Source organism: Oxyura jamaicensis, chromosome 6 (assembly GCF_011077185.1).
Source record: "Oxyura jamaicensis isolate SHBP4307 breed ruddy duck chromosome 6, BPBGC_Ojam_1.0, whole genome shotgun sequence".
Taxonomy (NCBI): domain Eukaryota; kingdom Metazoa; phylum Chordata; class Aves; order Anseriformes; family Anatidae; genus Oxyura; species Oxyura jamaicensis.
Window position 1 is genome coordinate 16,024,178 of NC_048898.1, and position 21,467 is coordinate 16,045,644.

At 39.9% G+C, this 21,467-nt stretch overlaps 2 protein-coding genes across 3 annotated transcripts in view; one reads left to right on the top strand and one right to left on the bottom strand.

Moving 5' to 3' along the window:
* PPP3CB (protein phosphatase 3 catalytic subunit beta) overlaps positions 1–1,119 on the top strand; it is a 46,690-nt gene extending 45,571 nt beyond the window's left edge. The window contains exons 14-15 of the mRNA XM_035330563.1: positions 432–491; positions 1,071–1,119. Coding sequence (XP_035186454.1) covers positions 432–442 — 11 coding nt within the window. The 3' untranslated portion in view covers positions 443–491; positions 1,071–1,119. The remainder of the gene's footprint in view (positions 1–431; positions 492–1,070) is intronic.
* Positions 1,120–3,073: 1,954 nt separating this feature from the next.
* Positions 3,074–19,099, bottom strand: ANXA7 (annexin A7). Of its 2 annotated transcripts, XM_035330565.1 has the most exons (13): positions 18,964–19,099; positions 15,010–15,064; positions 13,160–13,349; positions 12,730–12,837; positions 11,539–11,579; positions 10,491–10,593; positions 10,079–10,173; positions 8,997–9,110; positions 7,532–7,702; positions 6,012–6,182; positions 5,828–5,903; positions 4,486–4,598; positions 3,448–3,795 (listed from the first exon to the last, which is right to left on the bottom strand). In XM_035330565.1, the coding sequence occupies exons 2-13, from the start codon at positions 15,061–15,063 to the stop codon at positions 3,673–3,675; spliced, it is 1,359 nt and encodes a 452-aa protein (XP_035186456.1). In that variant the 5' UTR covers position 15,064; positions 18,964–19,099; the 3' UTR covers positions 3,448–3,672. The 2 variants fall into 2 exon arrangements, with proteins under 2 accessions (XP_035186457.1, XP_035186456.1); XM_035330566.1 differs by lacking the exons at positions 15,010–15,064; positions 18,964–19,099 and adding an exon at positions 13,682–13,780 and having other exon boundaries at positions 3,074–3,795.
* Positions 19,100–21,467: the final 2,368 nt, after the last annotated feature.

Genomic DNA, 21,467 nt, shown 5'->3' on the forward strand with positions numbered 1-21,467 from the left:
TTAGCTTGCAAAGAACTAGTTTACCATCAATGCTATTTAATTAAGATGTTTCTCCTACTTTTTTTTTCCTTTTTTTTTTTTTTTTTTTTGAGTTCTTTCTCATATATTAAGCACCTGAACATTTGTGTGTGCTAGACTGGACATCCATTGTTAGTTTGTAGAGTTGTAAGAGCAGTGTTAGTTGTTTATAGAGAGGCTGTGAAGCACAGCCACATCTTGTTTGTTGCTTTGACTAAGTGTTCAAGACACTAGTGAAGTGTGTTGGGACTGCTTGGGTGGGGGGGGCTGTTTGTTTTGAGAGTCAGCACAGTTTAGTCTTCTTGGTATATTGTCTTTGAAGTATGTAGGGCAAGCTGCTGAGCAGGATAAGAATGAAGATGAAAAAAAGTGACACTAGTGGGATTTTAATGTCTGGTTTTACTTTATTGCAGATGTGTTCTGATTGGAAACTATTCTCAAAGTTTGTGTGCAGAAGATCAAGTCAAAAAATGGTAAGTTTTTTTTGTTTGTTTGTTTGTTTGTTTGTTTTTTATGAGACAACCTCCATACTAGTGATCTGTACAGTCTGTGTGATGCCGTGTTAGAGCAGACCAAATGTGTGCTATTGAAGTGCCACTGAGGTTTTATATGGCAAACGTTATGATGGTATCTTCCTCCTTGTAAGGACTAATGAAAATGTCTCAGCCTCACAAGACTGTATATCCATGATTTGATACTCAGATCTTAGTTCCCATTACTATTCTGACTAGCTGGAATTGTGTATGCAGAGAAAATACAAATTCAGTCTCTGTGTGGAAGGAGCTCACAGCAGTTGGAGAGAACAGCTTCTTGTCCAGCAGTCAGTGCTCTGATTCCCCAACAGTAATCAGTTGTATGAGTAGTTTTTGACAGGTATGAAGACAGAGGTGTAGTAAAGGAAGATTTCTGGGCAATTTTTGTCAGCCTCTTCTCTTGTGCTGTGTATTTTCCATGTTGCCCTTTAAGCAAGCCCTCAGGTGACAGGATTGTGTCTGGGGGCTTTCTCTGTTTAGGAAGTAAGTACTCATTTTTTGCTACTGTGTTTCTGAAAGGTGGAGCCTGCAGCTGTCTCTAATTCTTGTATTGTTGACGAGAAAAAAAAAAAAAAAAAAAAAAAAGTATCCTCCCTCCCAGAAAACCGTAAGTAGTTTTGCTTCATTTGTTTTCTGCTTTCAGTGTTTTAAATGGGGGAAAAGTGTGACATTAGTCTGTTCTTGGATAGGAAGGGCAGAACGCTTGGAAGATAGATTTGTGAGCTGAAGGATGCAAGTAGCAAAGCACGGCTGGACAGCACCTGTAGTGCTGCGACCTGCAGCGGGGATTCAGAGATGGCTGGGGATTGGGGGGAGGTGTTCCGGCTGCTCTGAGAAATCTAAATGCATTTTAGTGAAACTGAAAAGCGGACCTTAAAGTACAGAATGTGTTTTGCGTATGGTGTTCTGGGGTCATGCTAAAACAGGACTTCATGCTGTCGAGAAGCTTGCTGCCACCTGGTGAGCCAAACGAGGAAGATCAGCCTAATTTACATACTCTGCTTACATTTAATTAAATGGTGAACATAACCTCACCATCTGAAATTACTTAGTGTGAAATAATAGCTTTCCTTTCAAAGCTAATTAAATTCCAAATTATGAAATTGAAAAACATAATTGTGAAGAAGATTGGCCTTTTTAGCAAAAAGACAAGTAGTCAGGATTGGGGATGCTTTTTGCTTTGAGGTAGACTCCTGGTTTGAGTCTGAACAGTTTTTAAGAGGCATAGTGTCATAAATGGCTTTCTTTTTTTCTCATGTTTAATCTTGAAACACTATTATGATAGTTATATGTAAAAATAAGGCTCTTTCAGAGGCAGGATAGGTAGTATTCTTCATAGCGTTGTTCATTCTTCTCTTGCCATCTCTTCATTCAATTATTATTACCCATTTAATAATTCTTTATTAGTAGCTTGTAAGGAAAATAACTTCTTGCCATAAAACATGTGAATGGCATTAGGACATAGAAGTCTCTTCATCTGTTCATTTTCTTGTAGTAACAGGATGTATGACCCAGAGTTAATCAACATTCTGCTTTGCATGACAATTTCGTGGGGATACTTGAGTTGCATGAAAAGTTGCAGGTGCATCAGTATGCTTTAATTATTAAATGCAGAGTTTCTTCACATGTAAGGAAGTTTGCTCATGAGTACAGAAACCAGAACCAAAGCTCATGAGAGTCTTGGTCATGCTTGGAAGCCTATTGACAGATATATATAAAATGTATGTATATATATAATAATATATATATATGTTTTTATATATAATTATATATAATGTGTGTGTATATATATATATACTTATATCTCATAGTGGATACTTGCAGCAGTGATGATGAAAGTAATACACATTGGAATGTCCTTTAGTCTCCCCAAATCAGCTTCTCTATATTGTTCACATTTGGATTATTTAGCTTTGATCTGGCTCAGAAATTTTTAATTGGACTGTGTTTCTAAGTGTAATACCAGAAAACATTTAAAGTCAGATTTAGATTGCGGAGTATTTTATATAAGTGAGGTTTTTATATAGTAAACTTATATAACCTTGAGGTTTTTGTATAGTAGACTTTGTGTCTGCTATTGCTTTGCAAAAAACTTTATGTACTTGGTGTGCATGAGTGAAAGGTTTCCCCTATTAGAATCAACTCTACTTGCACTAGCTAATTCTGTTTGAGGGCTAACAAAAATAGAGCTTTTCTGTTTGTGTGAGGTTCATTTTTTTTTATTTTTATTTTTTTACTTGATAAAGCATTGCTTAGAAATGTTAGGAAATACAGTGCTAGGTGCTGGACTTCACAGCTACCTGGGGACATATTTGCTGTGGCTTTCTAAAAAAAAAAACACAAATGTACTGTCAAAGCTGTTTGTTTTTTTAATCCTATGAAACCATCCACATAGTCACTTGTATCGTCTGTGTTGCTGTCACTCCCAGGTTGAACTTACACATGTTCTGCAGTGTAGCATTTACTTATAGCAAATTACTGAACAATTAAAAAACAGTTTAACCCACTCCTTTACAAGGTGGTTCTTCAAAATTAGATTAGATTTTATTTTTTTTCTGCCTTAATCACAATCATAACTAACTGCTAAACATAATTAACTTAAGAACTTAAATAGGGGAGTACAGTCAAATTCTGCTTAGGTGCTTAAACTATTAGTGTAATGTGACTTAAACTGAGCACTTGTTTTTTAACATTAGCACGAAAGGACTTTAAAGAGGGCTTTTGTTAGAGAACCTGGCTGGGTTTTTGTAAAATGCTTTACATCATCGCCTCAGGCTTTTTTGCAATCCAGTTAGTTCAGCAGTTAAATTTAGATTTTTCAAGGAAGTCTAATTATGCAGGAGTTTGGCAGGAGAGAGGTGGTTTTGTCTGAGTGAAAAGAACTAAGACTTAGGGCTAATAGACAAGATATATCTTTTATTATATAATAAAGAATATTATGTGCTGTAAATTAAGGCAAGGGTAAGTGCAAAAAGCTTATTAAATCACCAAGAAGGCATATTTGATTATATAAAGTTTAAAATTATTCTTTTACGCACAAGGGGTCAGTGTCTGCATAAAGCATGTTACATGTCCTCCAGTTTGTTTTAAAAAAGAAAACCAACGAACAGATAATCCTCTTCTATTGACCAACAATTGCCAGTAGCAAACGCCTGTAATCACCACTTGTATCGCTTGATATCATTGAAGGCAAAGTCTTCTGATACATTTGTGTGAACACCTGTTTAATTTGCACGAGATCAATCTGCAAAGAAAAAAAAAGCACAAAGCTTAAACATAGTGCATGATTTGAACTCTTAGACGGTTTCCCCTATCTCCCCCACAGACTATAGAATACCAGCCAAGGGTGCAATGTGCAACTGATTAACTCTGCACATCATACAAGCCATCAGTTCCTTCTACAGACAGATAAGCAGCTCCTAAAGTAGTCTTAACAGTTGATCCTTGCTTTCACAGAATCACAGACTGGTTTGGGTTGGAAGCGACCTTAAAGACCATCTAATTCCAACCCCCCATTGGCAGGGACACCTCCCACTAGACCAGGTTGCTCATTGCCCCATCCAATCTAGCCCTGAACACTTCTGCAACTCTCTGGGCAACCTGAGAACCTTGCCTAACTTTGCTAGGACTGTAGTATCCTTACTTTATACAGTTGAACCTTTGGAGTTGAGAGGCTTTTCTGCTACAGAGACAGGCAACCACATTTAGGAAAGTAGACGTGTAGTCTACATGACTATTTAGCTGGAGGTAATTAAATTACTGTATGAAACATGGCTTTAAAACCAATTGCTTTGTTCATCCACATCTGAACCAGATAAAAGCTTCATTACAGTATGTGATTTCTACAGCTGTGAAGGAGGGACTACAAAGAAGGCTGGCTAGAGTAGAGAGCTTTTCACTACATGTGAGGTCTACAGAGGAGAAAGTTTCTTACCTCGCTGCGAGTGACTATAATCCTGATGAGAGTAGAATCATCTGTGCCAGCTCCTTTCATAGAATAATAAAGTCTTTCTGCAAAAAAGGCCGGGCGATTTAAAGCACATTGCACTGCAATAAAGTATATTTTTAGGATTAGTTCCAGTATAGTATGCTGTATGGTGATACCTAGCATGATTAAGTCAAAATTTATGCTGTAGACAGTTAGAGGTAGATATCGATAAAGATTCAATACTGTAGATGACAGGAACTGCTTTATAAAGCTGAGTTTATTTTGTATCTGAACAAATCAGTTAATCCTTCACAAGAAAAGTTATGGTTATTACCAGTTAACTTGCCTGGAAGTGCTTTTGAAAGCTGGCTGAAACCTTAATTACCAAATCTATAAACAGATCTTTTATTTGGATAGCTGGTACTAGGATATGAGGTATTCAACTTGTGGTCCACTGCTACAGTCTCACTAACGAAAAGTACAAAGGTAAAAAGTTCTCATTCTCAAGTAGTTGTGGAATTGATCTTGTTTCAGTTAGTTTATTCTTTCTCAAAGACAAGTCTTTATTTTACATTATTTCAAAGGTGAATTTTTCCTGTAGAACTCTTTAGTAGAATATTATCTGGGAAGATTTTGTTTAATACAATATGTTTTAATGGTTATGGCTGCAGAAATGCAGTCAATTTATAAGCATTGGTGGGACTGGTGTGTGGAGTACTTGTTTCATTAGCAGTAAATCATACTGGTTCTCACTAACAGCGAATCATGATAAATTTGTAGTGCTTTAGTACAGTAACTCAACAGGGATAATGAATTCAAAACAGCTCTTCTGTTTTGGTGACATTTTCTTTAGAAAATGCTGAACTTTTTGGAGTAGGTGATGGTGGAGAAGAGAACTGGAAAGGGAACTGTGCCTAAAGGAGGCTCTTGTTGGTTCTGCGATCATGTGTGGGGGTGGTTCAGCTGTCTGTGCTGAGGTGCCACACAGCCAGCACCACGGCTCTGTTACACTGGTACTCACATAATTCTGCAGACTGCTGACACAGAACCGCCAGTTCTAAACATTGAGCCCTGTTTCTGTGTAGTTACATGCCTTTCCAGAAAAGTGGCAAGTAGTTTCTATGTAACCTTCCTCATTTCAAACTGACTTTTTCAAGCTAGATGCTTACTTTCTCCAATATAAGTGCATAGTGAGTAATTTGAGTAATTGAAGTTACTTTTATATCAGTGGAGTCTCAGACTGTGTATTCATTTGCCATATGGGCAGTGCTGAATTGGGTTCTTCTTCAATTATATTTAGAAGGTTTTATTGCCAAGGGATAAGAAGAGGGAAGAACATAGCACTTACAAATAGCCTTCAAGCCACGCTCCACATTTCCAGAAAATTCTCGATCGATGCTGCTTAACAAATCACGATTAGCAATCTACAAATAAATGAGATTAACATGTGGATAGTGAAATGCAACAACAAGTGGAACCTTGATTCAAAAAATGCTGTGCAAACTCATTTGAAATCAGTGAAGAACTCCTACCCTGGAGTATGCCTCAACTGTTGCTTTTAATTGGGGAAAACTTCTGCTTGCCAGAACCATATTAAAGCATGATTCATCAGTCCCAAGTCTTCCTTCTCCTGCTTGGTAAAGGCGCTGAGCATCTTCTTGAGCTTTTTGATAATCCACATTTTGATTCTCATCCCGATTCCCCTAAAAGCAAAGATAGCGGATATCATAGTTACATGGAGAAGGCAATGCTTTAATTGCTTGAAGTATAGACCCCGCACACGTATCTCCAAAGCCTGAAGTAGAAAGAGTAATACCAGTTTGAAACACATTACATTGCTTTAAAGTTACTTCTTGGTTTAATAATTCTTGTAAGCAGAAAATAGAAAAGTGGCCCAAAACTCATACCTGTAGGGTTTGGTTTAAGCTGTAGATATACTGTATATATACTGGCACATAATTTTGCCTATCAATACCATCTCATAGTTCTAGCCTTTTTCAGGAGGTATAATCAATTCTCTATTTTACTTAATAATGTAAGTTTTCTCTTGATTTGTTTCTAGGCTTCAAGTTGCAAAGAATCTTCCCAAACGAACTAATGAATTATCTTACCGAATATGCACACCTGAAATATCTCAGGCTTTCTATTATATTTAGAGTTTGCTAATTTCAAGTATGAATGTCTCTAAAAAGCACTTAGTATAGTTGTTACATGTCAAGTAGGGCTTATGTGACATTTTATGTGCTTTGGGATTTGTTTTTTTGCTGCACAGTGCATGGATGGATACTGCTAAATATACTGGCTGAGTAGGCTAAATACATGCTCTTAAATACTGTTGTGTCTGTAGCAGTTAATATTTAAATTATGTGGTTGTCAGTTACTGTAAAGTACTGGATTTATCAAAATAAAAATTAGCATGAGCTTCTCAAGCTTTGCTTTCTTGTGGGTTTTGACTTTGTAATCCTAATACCTACTGAATAGCTGAACTCTCGTAAAGGTAGAAGCAAACAAGATAGTCATAGAAATTCTAACAGCAAATAGGCAGATTTATCACAAAAATGTGGGAAGTTACATTTACTATGTATTTCTTCCTAAACTGCAAATTACTGTTCTTCAACACAAAAAAAGAGCCCTATTAATGATACAAGCAGCCTTCTAGCTATCTGAAGGGAGGTAATCTGTGACTTGGGAGGTAAGTTTTGATTTACAGTGCCTCTAGGCTTGTTTGGGGGGATTCTCACAGACATTTTATCTACCATAAAGATTATCCTATCAATATTACCCAAATGATTTTGTTTAGGTGAATAGGGTACTCAAGTAAGTCCCTCAGTCACTCAGCTCATCATACAGATAGGAAACAACTCTTCCTTTAGGAGGGGCTGAAGTGCCTTATCATTAGTGAATATATTAGTAGCCTAGGGCTAACTTCTAACAAAACCTAGCTCTAGCTAAGCATGCACCGGCAATTCATTTATGGAGCTATTACAAACATATGCATCAAAGAGCGTATACCTATATCTTAACAAAATAAGAAAGAAAAATTCAAGCTCACTTGGCACATAGATATAAGTAATCGTTCAAAGTGTCCAGAAGTGTCTGCTCTGATGTCTTGTTCGATATCCCTTCCAAATTCTGACCTATAGCAGTTCACTATGTCTCGTATTTCCTGGTTTGTCCTTGTGCAAAGGATCTCAATCAGCACTCTCTCCTGAGTGCCTGCTCCCTGTAAGGAGAGGAAAAGAAGGTATAACTGCAAAACAGCACCTACTTTGTTTTGTTCAACTGTGGGGGGGGAAAAAGCAGTTATCTGTTACTTTAAAACTCAATACAATCTACACTGTAAGAACGGTATTCTTGCAGTGTGAAAGCACCAAGTTTACTGTATGCTTACTTAAAAAGGCATTAAGATTTCCAAAACATTAAATTCTGCACTGGCTTAAGAAATACCCCAAAACTGAACATCCGCAATGGTGACATCAGCCAAAGGTAAAAGGAAAAAGGTTTAGGAAGAAAATGAAGAAGTTATTTGGCAACATTATTGTGGGAACATATTGGAGGAAGACAGAGCCTTATCTCTTGCTTTAAGGGTTATCGTATGCATATAAATCCTATCTTGATCAGTGTACAAGTGTGTTCCCCATTCCAAATGTGGCTGCTTCGTCACACGGAGTACCATCAGGAACTTTTCATAGATGCTTCCTTCTCCTCAGGATAGAAGTTAACTGTGGGTTCTGCGTACAGTCAGATTTTATTGGCATGGTCATCTCTATTCAAGGATTAGATAGGGGAAGAGCTATGTAAGACTTCTAAACAGTATTGTAATATAAATTTTAAAAAAATGTTTGAGTGTTTTCTGCCTCTACTAAAGCCAGATCTTTGTTTGTGCTCCATATTCTCTGGAGCTCTGCATCATACATGGGTTAAGTGACTTGTTTCCAATAATCAGGCACCTGCTAGCTGCTACAACTCAAATAAAAGCAATTCAGGTGAGCTGGACATATCAGTTTACTTGAATGAAAAGTTTAATCTAACTAGATTAGCTAACCTCCAGTGCAGCCTTAACATCTGAACAAATGCATGTACCACCTGATCTTAAGAAAATATTCTTTCATTTTTTTCCTGTTAAAAAACCTGGGATAATCCAAAAATATCTTTTTGTACCAGTGGCTTGTTCCCAGCAAGGAGAGGTACATAAACTTCAATTTAAACAGTGGTTAGTTTGAAAGCACCCTGGCTCTTAATACATTCTAGCAAAAAGAATGACCAAGAGAGTGGCAGAGAGCAAAATTCCATCCCGCAACATTTCATCCCCTGCTGTACATCTGCTGCAAATTGGCCGATCCTGCAGAAATTGGTCAATACTGGGGCATAAAGCAGAACATAATTTTAAGCCCCAGTCCCTAAATTTGCTTTCCACCACAGGATTTTTCAATAATGCAGGGATCAGGAATTCTGTTCCCTTAGATGAGCATTTTAAGATGGTTTTAAACTATTTTTTGTTCAGAGGAGAACCATACCTTCATTGCATGACGTAAGCTCCAGGCATCATAATACGTGCTAGGCATGAAGAGTGCTAGAATCAATTCTTCCACATTTCCACTTAACTCAGACTTCAGATCTTTAATTAAATCCTGTCCAATTATAAATATAAAAATTGAGTAGTTATATAGTATGGGGGCTAGAAAATACTTTGTGACACTGTTCAAGTGGCACAAACTTATCCCAAGTCATCCACTTTGAGCAGTGGATGATCTTTTTGTGCTCCTGTTTGCTACAGGACATTGTTATCCCTATTCTGAGAATCCTTACCATTCCCTACAAAGCACAGACATCACTCCTTTCTTTTAAAACACTGGCAAAATACATAGCATTACACATCTGTAACTCTACGGTGATAGGAGAGCTTGCTGAGGAAGGAGGCCTGAATTCAGTTCCTTCTTGCACCAAATATTCCAAGCCTACAAGTCCTACCTCTTGCAGAAGTACCTTATCCGAAGATACAAGTTCAGCCTGGTGGGGGAAGAAGCCAATTCTTTCAAAGCAGTGCTACTGAGCAGATAAGAATGTAAGATTTCACCGCAGCAGAAAGCACAGAAATTAGATCACTTGAAAGCAATTGTTTGCAGCACTGTCTTGTCTTGACTTGAAAAGGAACCTTCCCTTATGGATCATAAAGGAGGAAACGGTAGTTAGGTACCAGCCTGTATCTTTAAAGTGAGCACAGTTAGTGTAATAATGGCATGGTGCTGAATTACTCTAGCAAGCTAAGCCCTTGATGTTGAATCACCAACAATTCTCAACCAATTTCTCAGTTTGTTTCTTATGAGTGAAAAAAAAAAAAAAAAAAAGATTTTTGAGCTTGTTTGTGCACATAAAAAACTTAATATTTTCAGACTAATACATAAACATTTATGCTTGATTATTTTCTTATCTAATAATCCTGGTATGCAACAAAAAAAGTTAACCAAAAGAGGTGCATTTAAAAAGCACCCCAAACCACTCCCCAGGACTAAAATGCAATCAGACAGTTATAGCAGCAGTTGAAAGTTTGTGGGTTTTTTTGTTGTTGTTTCCGGATTCAAAAAGGTAGTGAACATACCTTGCCATACATAGTCTTGAAGGCTATCTTGATTTTTTGCCTTTGGTCATTGGAGCGGTTAGCTACAACATCGATGATCGCCTGCTCATCAGTTCCTTGAACATAGAAAGGCAATGTATGAGCTTAATCATAGAATGGAATCATAGAATCCATGTGGTAATCCTTCTGACAGTATGCATTTTATAATCCCCAGTTTGGGCATAGTTACCTAATACATGCATGAATATCAATTAGGTCAAATTACCTAATTTTCTATATATCTTAGTCTATTAAATTGCCCAAGTCATTTTGGAAGTGTGACTTTTGAGAAGATGGAGGAAAAAGATTAATACGGTTAAGTAAAAACTGAAGAAAAGGAGCAAATAGCCTTAATTTAGCCAAACAGAAATATAAAGAGCTGTTGCTTACTTACCAAACCCCTTCATAGCTTTGCGCAGAATTTCTGCATCCCTGTTAGCATCAAAGTTCGGAGCAGCTTGAATTGTGCCCTGGGTATATTGAACTGTTGCTGCAGGCTGAAAAAAAAAAAAGAGCCGTGTTTAACTAGCTGTCCTGCACAATATAAATCAAAATTAAAATCACAACTTTGGAGTCAATGCTTTAGGAGAAATCACAGAATGGTTCATTAGTTCACCATTTTTTCTAACCCAGAAGCAGGATGGCATTTAATTATGTTCAACAGCTTTGGCCCATCAATGCCTTTACACAGTGGTATGGATGAAGATCTACATGATGAGTATACACAGGTACAGTGTTACGGTTTTGTTTGGATTGTGTTCTGAACGTATCTGGGAACTCTTGATGCACTCTGTATATTAACTTCATCTGCAAAAGCATCTTTTACGGTAAAGGACAGTTTGTTAACATTTAAACTATTTGAGAATATAGGACCAGCTTATACCCTTTCGTATCAAACTCATTGAGAAAAGCTGTATTAAAATGCCCGTATGCAAATCTGTTTAAATTTAATTGTTTTCAGATTACAGAGGAGTAAATCTGAATCCTATTGAAAGCAATGGCAACAAATTACTTTTCTGTGTGGCCAAGGGCTAAGATCGGTACTATTTTTTTTTTTCTTTTTTGCCTTTAGCACAGTGTCCCTCTAAAATAACATCATGGAGGACCCAAATGTTGCAGTGAGTGACAGTGATATTCAGGACTGAATTGCTTGTTTCCCCTTGCCCAAAACTGCCTCTCAAAGCAGTTCTTCCTTGCATTATGGACAAGAACAATTATTGAACAATTGTTACTGAACAATGTGTAATGCTAACATCAAAATACATTTTCAGCCATCCTATGCCCTTTCCTCTATGACACATCCCCAGATCATATTCAGTCCCCCTCCCTACTGCTCTGCCACACAACCAGTTGTAAAAACACTGCTTTACCCCAGTAACAGCAAGGTGAAAAAATACACAAGCCACTTTAAGGTTGCTTATAGAAGAGGATACAACACATACCAGACCAGGCATTGGTGATGGTGCTTGTCCACCGGAATAGTCTATTGAAAATGAATTAAAGAACAAGATACAATGAATTCATTATGTTTCTTATTATGCAAATGCTATCTAATCTGAAAATAAAACCACTTACAGACCTGGTAAGTTACAGGTCTGTCACTGCACAAAACCTGTTTGCTAAGGAACAGTACTTTTAATGATCAGTAACTGAAGTTCTTGCCCTTGGGAACAATGGGAAGAAGTAATCACAGAAGCATTCTGGTACATACACTAGCAAGGGAATTCTAAAAATACTAAATTTACTGGTGGTGTGGGAGCTGGAAGGATCTCTCCTTATTAAATATTGCTATTCTTAACAAAAGTCAACATAGGCCATGCCAATGAAGAATGCATGTCCTGTGCTCTCTTTCAAAGTTGTATTACTCTGTTAAAATGTCTAACATATTAACAATAAATACTGAGAATTCATTGGTGCAAAAAGAACTGAAGGAATCTCATTTCGTGATCAAAAGCACGGTGAATACCTATGTTACAACTACATTTATTATATTAAAAGTTTATTTTTATCCATAGTACATGTACAGTTATTTTTTTTAACAGCAGCTTAGTTGTTAGAATCAGTGAAACAGTCGTTAAAAGACAGGTTTTGCTGCTCTGAATTTCTTGCAACCACAACCGACATGTTCTAGGTTAAAAATGTTCTTAATGGTAACTGACTACTCGAAGTATGAAAAAAACTGCACTTTTTTTAAACAATGGTGTGCAATCTCCTTTCCACTTCCCCCACAATGCCCAGGATCACCATGAACACAGAGCTGCTCGGTACCTGAAAAACACATCCATTTCTTTGAGATTAACAGAGCAGCTAGATACTTGTTGAATGTTGCCTCTGGATTTCACAGTTCTGGTCAAATACTTGCAGTTTGAAGAAGGAAAAGCACCTAAATGACCACATCATGATCATTAATCAGTGGCAGCCGTCCCTTTTGGATGTAACATATACAGATGGTTCTCATCTGCTCTTTACTGGTCTTGTCAAGAAAGGTGGTAGGATGCGTACAGCATACAAACCTCAGTAGCCAAAAGTAGCAAAGATAAGGGCCTATTTTGTTGCTACCTGTCTTGGGCTCTCCTGGTTTAACTTTGGATGCTTCTAGGATCTTAACATATGGCAGGGAAACACCCACGTACCTGGAATTTGCGCTGGTCCACCTCCACCATAGCTTTGGACAGGAGGCTGGGGATAGCCACCAAAGGCAGGGCCAGCAGGAGGCACACCAAACCCAGGGCCTGCAGGGGCTAAGAGAAGATGGCAGATTATAGCACACGACATTTTGTAAATGATTTCTGGTACAACAGGAGCCAGGCCATTGAACAGAGCTATGCAAGAGATTAATTTTCTTTTCTCTCTGTCTGCGCAGTGGCCCGAAACCCAGAGGTATCAAGGCCCTGCTCTAAGCATGCAAGTATTGATGCCAGATAGCAATCTGTCTGGCTGTCTAACCGCTGCTGCCTAAATTGATCACTGAACAAAGCTGCTTTTCATTACTACCTCCACCAAGCACAAAGAACAGTTACAACAGAAATAACTCCCAAGTGGTACTGTAACAAAGGACCTTACCTCCAGGGTAAGATGGCATTCCTCCAGCCTGGGGAGCTCCAGGGTATCCTCCTTGGGCAGGATAGCCTGCTGCCCCTGGATACCCAGCATTCGGTGGTGCTGCAGGGTAGGTCCCTCCTCCTGCCGGGGGGTATCCTGCAGGGTAGGTGTACTGACCAGCTGGCGGATAGACAGACTCCTGCCCAGTTGGCTGAAACGCAAAACCCAAGATCTCTGTATGCCTGTTATCAGGATGCTAGAGTAAAAACTCTCAAAATGTCTGTGTATATAATGCTGTGATTAGATTTAGCTCTTAGGGAATGCTGCTGCTGCTCCTAAGTGTGGGTGCGGGCCTTCTGGATGGGTTCTCTTGCTCTTAAAAACCAGGTGTTTAATATCAGCTTTATAACACGTACCATATGGACTTGATACTTACTGGAAACAGTCCTTACTAACAATAGAAGGGTGAGCCACACATTACATAAAGTACAAACCCATTCTTGAGTACAGAAAACACATGAAAAGCAAAATAATAAAGTCTACCTCAAATGTTTTCCTCGGGTTTGGTTGCTCCAAGATTTCTTAGCCCCAGATTACTGTGCCCATAGTACAGTGAGATCCTCTTCCATAGCAGTAATTTAACCTTTCTCAGCCAGACTCAACAAAAAGATTTTAATGGGATTTAAATTCACAAATCCAAAGTTAGAATCCCCAAAAGCCCTGCTGGGATGGCCATTACAGAAGAAAATTTTTCGTATTGATTTTTTGCACAGGTTATTGCTTTGGGCATCATCAGTAAGACCAGAAAACCTAGAATGAGTCATCTAGCATTTAAAGGGTCTTTTAAAATTCATCCACTACATGGATGTTGGCTACATTTTAGATGCTAGCTAAAAAAAAAAAAAATAATAAATTAAAAAAAAAAAAAAAGATTGTACAATGGAGTGGCAAGCAGGATAAATTACAGCTTTAGAGCTTTTCAGATTCTAGTGGGATACAGTGAGCTCCATCCTTAAGTCTAGTTCAGTACAACATAAAACAAACCATATAAAATTCCCACAATCACATTATCAGCACTGTACTAACAAAAGCATACAGCTGCATCTAGCTTTGAAAAGTGATGCAGGCATCAAAAAATGATATTGTTGTATCAAAAACACTGCAGTATCAGCCACACCTGATAAATTCCAGCCTCCTGTGTTTTGTTGGAATGTATAGTCTGTTCAGTCATGAGCTGAAGGTGGAACAAACTACTGTGGCTGAAGGACTGGGGGGTCAAAGTCAAGCTACTGTGTCCTGTATTCTCAGAAAAATATTTATTTGGTGTCATATGAAAGCTGCATACTTGAGCTTGGATTGCTCAGCAGCTTTATTCTTCCTGAACATAATAGTCACTTAAGTTTGCTCAGCATCTCTGTAAATACTGGGATACTGGTACACACATTATTTTGTAGAGACTGGTTCAGACAATACCTCTGATCCTGTACCTAAAGACCCTTCTATTTATGTAAGAACTACTGATACTTCAAAAAACTATTTGCTGAGATAGTTAGCTATAGAGAGAGATAAAAAAAAAACTCACAAGACCAAGGTAACAGACCAGAACAGAACCAAGCAACTGACCAAAAACCCTTCTGGAACAACAAGCAATATTAAAAAAATAGGTCATAAACTTCCTTCTTGGAATTCATATGAGACAAGTATAGAGTCTCACATGGGGACGGATATGTGGATGACAACAAAGACCATAATCTATAGCAAATACTTTATATGGACCAACAGCTACTATTTACACACACAGCACAGTAAGAAGGGGTACTGACAGCACATAAATCCGTTAGAAGTGCAGCACATTTAACAGCCATACTTACAGGATAGCCAGGGAAACCAGGGTAGCCAGAAGGGGGATAGCCTGGGTATGACATTCTGGAAAAAAATATATTTTGTCAGGCACTATAGATGAATTTGTAGTAGCTATTTGCTGGCTAATTACCTGTGACATCACTTGAACAACATGCTTAGCACATTCAGTATTGCTAAGAGTACTTGTCAGCTACTAAACCACAAAACCTTTCCTTTTTTCATACACATGACAGCAGCAAGCAGGATTCCAAAGAGAACCATCATCAACTTCGTAATTAACTGCTATCCTTAATTAGGGTCAGATAGATATTGACACATGGTAAGAGACCTGACTCCAAAATAATTCTGAAATAGAGTTTTCAGACCTTGAAGTGCCAGCATATGGGGGCTGAGCCTTTGCCAGAATAGAGACAGAAGAGTCAGGCTAAAGTAGGTCTCAGTTCTCTAACGCATCAAGCATTTCTCCTGTCAGCCTGCACTCCCCCATTCACAGGAATAGTTCTTGTGAGGAGAGTAGTTCCTTATTTATCCCAGCGAAAAGGATCATTTGTTAGAAATGTGGTCAACTGTTACCTGCTTTTGGCTATTCTTATGTGTATGCACTGCTAAATACAGAGCAATGATTTAAAAGATCAAATAAAGTGATTTAGCTAAAAATAACACAAAAAAATATGCTACCTATTAAAGGTATGACAGCAGGACAGTATCATTATGCACATGTTAATGACAAGCTCAAGCATGGGAGGCCCATGGTGGTCGAGCAATTGCAACTCAATTACTTTGACCTTTAAGTCTCTTTCAAAATTCCACATTTGTCTGACTCCTGTAAAGCATAGTGACTCAGACTCTCTGGTGGTGATGACATGGGACATCCTTTAAAATTAAACTGCACCAGATGCTGGTCAGTGCACCATGAAAACGGTTTGCAAAGATCTAAATTTTAATCTAAAATGAGTATTTAAGGATAAGAAAGAAAACTCTATAAATGGAGGTTTATAATCTAAATGTTTTTGAATCATTAAGGTTGGAAAAGAGAGTTAAAAAAAGCTATTAGCATAATACAAACTTACAGATAAACCATGCCAAAAACTGGGAGGAAAAAGTCAGACAAAAGAAGTTACAAAGGTGCCTGGTTTTGAGCATGCATGCCTTTTAGTCTTTCATTGACTATTCTGCCAACAATGCCTCCGTGAGACATTCCTGTCTTGCAAAAAGGTCGCTGTAGAGGGAAAGAGGCGGGGAACCTGCCGGAGGGGGAGATTCCCGCACAAAAGCCACCTTCACAGCAGCTCCACAGTGACCCATGCACATCATCACGTGTGTAAGAACTGCCTGGGCTGGGAAGGGGGGGATCTGTTTTGGTTTTTAAAATTGTTTAAAAATAAAGTAAACAGCTATTTAGAATTTACGAACAGAAGAGTGAATTTGGCTTCTACAAATACTTTATGCTGATAGAATTACGTTTGTTTCTTACTTTAATACTATCGCCCTCATGCTCATATAGAACACCGAAATGAGGAAGCATCCAGGCATGAGTTCAGCTTACAACATACTCCCCGATTACCCCCACACATCATTTGTAATCCCTCAGCATTACTTCATTTGCGTTTCTGTTTCCTGGTAATAGCTATTTATTTTAGTCCCATTTTTAATAGAGAGATTTGGGGAGTAGAAGCAGAACAGGACAGAGATCATCGACCATGTCCCCAACCAGTTGGATAGGGAGTTTCGAGGTCATTATCCACACTACTAATCATCTAATGGCAGGGGAAAAAATCCTGTTAATGCTAACGAGTCAGATTCCCTGATCAGGGACTGGGAGTTACTCCCTGCATGTTTATAAGGTAGTACCTTAGCTGCATAAATCAAAGGAAATTGGATATAAATACGAATGTAATACAGTTAATGACTATTCATGTTTCTAGGTATTTGTTGGCTAAAACAAATGGTTATGAAAGCTGTATTCTTACTGCATCGTACCATTAATTGCACAAGAACTTACTACCTGAAGTGTCTTAGATTTAATGTGGAAAACATTAAAACTTAGAGCAAGTTAGTTCAAATAAGAGCCAAAACAAACTCGTAGAAAAGTACAGCTATGCAGTCTCCTACTGATAAAGGGGGATCATCTTTTAGAGGGTCTTTTTAAGTAAATAAAGGGGGGAAGAATGGCACGAGGTGTACTTGTGAATCTACGCTTTGATCATAAACACTACTAATTGCTATTTGTTTCCCTAAGGGGAAACTCCTTAAACCAGTACCCATACAGTATTTATTACTGACAGCTATTTGAGTTGACTTTTAATTCTGGCTCTCAACAACGCATTTCTTCTGGTATTTCTGTTACTTAAACACCAACTGTAATTCTATTCAGGAACAAGAGTAGCAACACTTCCTCTGGATTTCAGTTACACTCTTCGCTTAGAGGAAAATACTGTCAGCAAAACTGAATATTAAAAATAATAAAAAAAAATCAGCTTCATATAATTCAATTGAAGTTACACTGTTCGCAAGACAGTAACATAAAGCCGGTAAAACCTGAAGGTGTGCACAATATCATTTCCCCCGTATTACTTTCTTTGCTTTTCATAATGCAAAATCAACAGCTGGTGACTGCAGGTCAGCTGTTTTGACAGCTGTTTTTGTATGTAAATTGGAGCCAATAATCTTTTATCCATATTAAAATATACCAGATTTTAGATTTATTGGTAAGATATTTATTTGAGAATGAATTTATTTTTTCAGCTGTGACTTTGATTTGCTATTAAATGTATTCTGGCAGAAACTTCAGATATCATTTTCCAGCATTTCATTTTCAATCCAACATGGTGTTTTTGATCAGCACATGAACCAGCTGTGTACACCTATGACAAACAGCACACTGTAAAACTGCTTAACACTTTCCTTACTTTCGCTGTTTCAGTTCCTTTTCTAGGACTTAGATAATTTGTAACACAAATTCTTCCGGGAATGGCAGTGTTTCATTTAATCATCCCCCTCTACCCAGACCCCATCCCTATTTCTTATTTTGTGTTTGTAACTCAGAAGAACGACAAAGTTTTTGTCAGTTTCCTTGATCATTCTGGATAACAGCTTGAGTGCTATGTGGGGGTTTGAGACTCGCCTCAGACCTCAGCTTCCAGAGTCTCTGAAGAACTTACTGCGACCAGCCAGCAGTACATACAGAAACAGCTTTCCGCATATCCACATCCCATAGGAGATAAATGAATTCCCTTACACGACACCAAGTACTTAATAACAAACACTGCTTCCCTAGCTCACGGCCTCCCTCACAGCACCTAAGCGCCCCGGGGCAGAGCAGGGGCCGTTATGACTTGCACAGCCGGACTGCCTCGGGCCCTCTGGGGCTCTCTGCAAGCTGCAGGCCCAGCCGACCCCACGCATTCCAATTTTTTGTGCTTTTTGGTTGTTTTGGCGGGGCGGGGGCGCTGGCTGTGCAACACTGGGCGGGCGGAGGAGGCCCCGGGGTGGGGACAGGAGGGGTGGGGACAGGAGGGGTGGGGACAGGGCCGGGCAGGGCAGGGGGCTCCAGTCAGCCCCGAACCCGCCCCCGACACCTTTAAAGAACCCGCTGGGGGCCGCCCTACCCTGCCCTGCCCTGCCCTAGGGGCCGGGAGCCGCCGCCCGCCCGGGGCAGGGCGGTCACGGAGCTCTGCGGGCTCTCGCCGGGGGGGCTGCAGCTCCCTGAGCGCGGCGAGGCACGGCTGCAGGTATCAGTCGCTCTGGTTACCTCTCATGAGGAGAGCGGGGCTGTGGGGCGGGCCGGCTTCTTGCCCTGCCGAGCCCCGGAGGCTGGGATCTCCCCGGGGTCCAGCCCCAACGTGCTGCGGGGTCAGGGGGGCTGATCCCGAGCCCTCCTGGGGCCGGGCCGGGCTGCTGAGGGCGGGGGACGCGCGAGTCTCGGCAGCTACCCGTGTCCCACCCCCCCCCCGCCACCTCACCTGAGGGAAGCCGCGGAGCCGCCGGCCTCTGTCCCGCAGCCGCCCCGCAAAATGGAGGCTGTGGGGCCAGGCGGTGACCGCCCCGCCCCCGGCACCGGGCCCGCCCCGCTGTCCGCGGGCAGGGCCGCCGCGCCCCAGACCGGGCAAGCGGATCGCGGCGGTGCCGACCCTGCTAACCCAGGACCCCTTTTTCCGTCCGTGCAGGCTCGCCCCGCGTTACCGAAGGCCGCGGTATGTGCCGTCCTCCCTCGGAGCGGCGGAGAGGTAAGCGGCGGGCAGCGGTGCCACAGGGGCGCAGAGCGCCTTGCGCGGGGGCTGCGTGAGGGAGGCGTTGCCGTCACACCTGGCCCTTAGTCACCCGCCCCGGCGAGCCAGGGGGACGTCCTCAGAGCGGCTTCCCCTTGGCACTGGTGCCATGAAATCCCACCCTAGAGCATGTGGCTTTGAAATAAGTCTGTTTGCTAGTAACACGTGAGGATTTAGATCAAATCTCTTGTCCAGTAGCTGGCAGTCAGTCAGCCAAGTTACCTACACCAGAACAACGCAATGGCAAAGTATATCAAAGGCTTCAGCAGGCCTGGAAGGGTTACTCTTTTCCATATAGTTACTCAAGATCGAGATCTAGGTCCCAAGAAGGCATGAAGGTAGGACTGTCCTGACAATTACACTCCTTTCTCTGGAAAATCTTTATTATTGTCACCTGTATGCAACTAACTACTGTGGGAAGTGCACTTAGTGTTTTGTGTCTATTTTAAAATCTATTGTAATGCTTATTCATATTATATCTAGAACAAACCCTACATGCACACATTTCTGCCTTTACCCTGTGGCTAATTGTTTATAAGAGATTCTGACCAGCAAGGTAAAGTTTATGGAGGATCCACCCATGATATTATGCAGTGGTTACTTGTGATTATTTAAAATAACTTCTCCCAACTCTTACAATTAGCATATGTTAGCAGTTTAGAGGCCATTAAAATGCAAGCAGTCTTATCCTGTAACCTTGTGTGGTACTGGAATGCTAGATGCCAAGTAAAGCCACTGCTCTCTTTGTCTGTAAAACAGCGTTAAGTGCAGGCAGCAGAAAATAGGTGGCTAATAATTTACCATGCCTGCCCACTTTAAGTGAAAAGCACCTAAAAACATATAAAGAATCTAATATAAATGGTCTATCTTCAGCAATATTGAGCTTTTAATCTCCCTTTTGTCCAGAACACATCATGAACAGCTTTAAGAATTTAATCCTTACAGCATTTTTCAACTGACACTTCCAGCAGATGTGTAGTATACTTTACCTCTAAATCACTAAATGCATTGCTGCTTCTCTGTGGTATGTATCCTGGTTGGAATATCCCTTCATGCTTAATACAAAGCATTGCTTTTGATCTTATATTTGAGTCAGGACAGTTAAAGGGGGGAAGAAAAGTTTCCTATAGTTTGCAGTAAGCAACAAGATCTGGTCAGCTTTGAACCATGGGTCAAAGTATAACAAACCAACAGGATACTGCAGTGATCCAAGTCTAAGTTAAGTACTAAAAATATTTTCCCTCTTACACTACCTTGTGACTGCAGTAATTAAAATGCAGATAGTTGAAGTTAGCTGTTGAGTTAACCTGTGTGAACAGGGAGCAGAGCAAGTACAGTTCACTCCAGAAAGGGGTGTTTGGTTTGCTGAAATGAGAGTCACTACCCAGTGAGTCATGTTAGGACTCCACCCACTGTAGTCCAAACATCAGGGTTTCACGCAAACCTGACAACTGTCATCAGGGTCTCCAGTTCTGCTGGGCGGAACCACACTAAATATAGACACTTCATCCTTACTCAGAGCATGCAAGGACAACAGCAGGTTGTTCTGCTGGATTACTTGAAATAGCAGTATGTCCAACAATTTACACCATTGATGTTTTACCCCTTATGATTAAAACCACACATTTCAGATTAGTTACTAATAAGTAGATGGCATACATCCACAGGCTCACAAAATTTTGCAGCAGACTGAAGTATTTTGCCAAGAAACTGGAATGACTCAGCTGACAATGCAAAGTTAGTGACCTTCATCCCACTATACTGAAATAATCAGCAAATGAAATTGTGATTCTGGCAGCAAGGATATTTTTTTAAATATCAAATTGCAGATTACAAGTTTTGTTACTCTCAACAACATAGAACACTTACTCTTACCTCCACTTTCCAAGGCTTACAACCAAACACAAAAATGTTCATGTTAAAGATGAATCACTGGACGTACTGGATCAGGCTGACACAATGTTTATTCTGAATGAGGAATTCAGTATAAGTCACTTGGACATCCACAAAGGGCTTGGACTTGACAAGAAGAACCCATAATTAAACTAGAGAAGACAGAAATTAGCATGACCAAGGAAGAAAAATTTGAAAGTAAGCACAAAGGCCATATTGAAAAAGGAATTTATTGAATTCTGCTAAGTTGGTCTGGGATCAATTCCAAGTTTTCTCTTAATGTGAGCACAGAAGTTCTCAAAAGT

Excerpts from the sequence above, each read along its gene's own strand:
- ANXA7 (XM_035330565.1), bottom strand. The coding sequence starts at position 15,063 with ATGTCATACCCAGGCTATCCCCCTTCTGGCTACCCTGGTTTCCCTGGC. Across the intron at positions 11,580-12,729 it reads TGGACCAGCGCAAATTCCAG|ACTATTCCGGTGGACAAGCA; the intron begins GTACGTGGGTGT and ends CATTTTCAATAG. Across the intron at positions 9,111-10,078 it reads TCAAGACTATGTATGGCAAG|GATTTAATTAAAGATCTGAA; the intron begins GTATGTTCACTA and ends ATAATTGGACAG.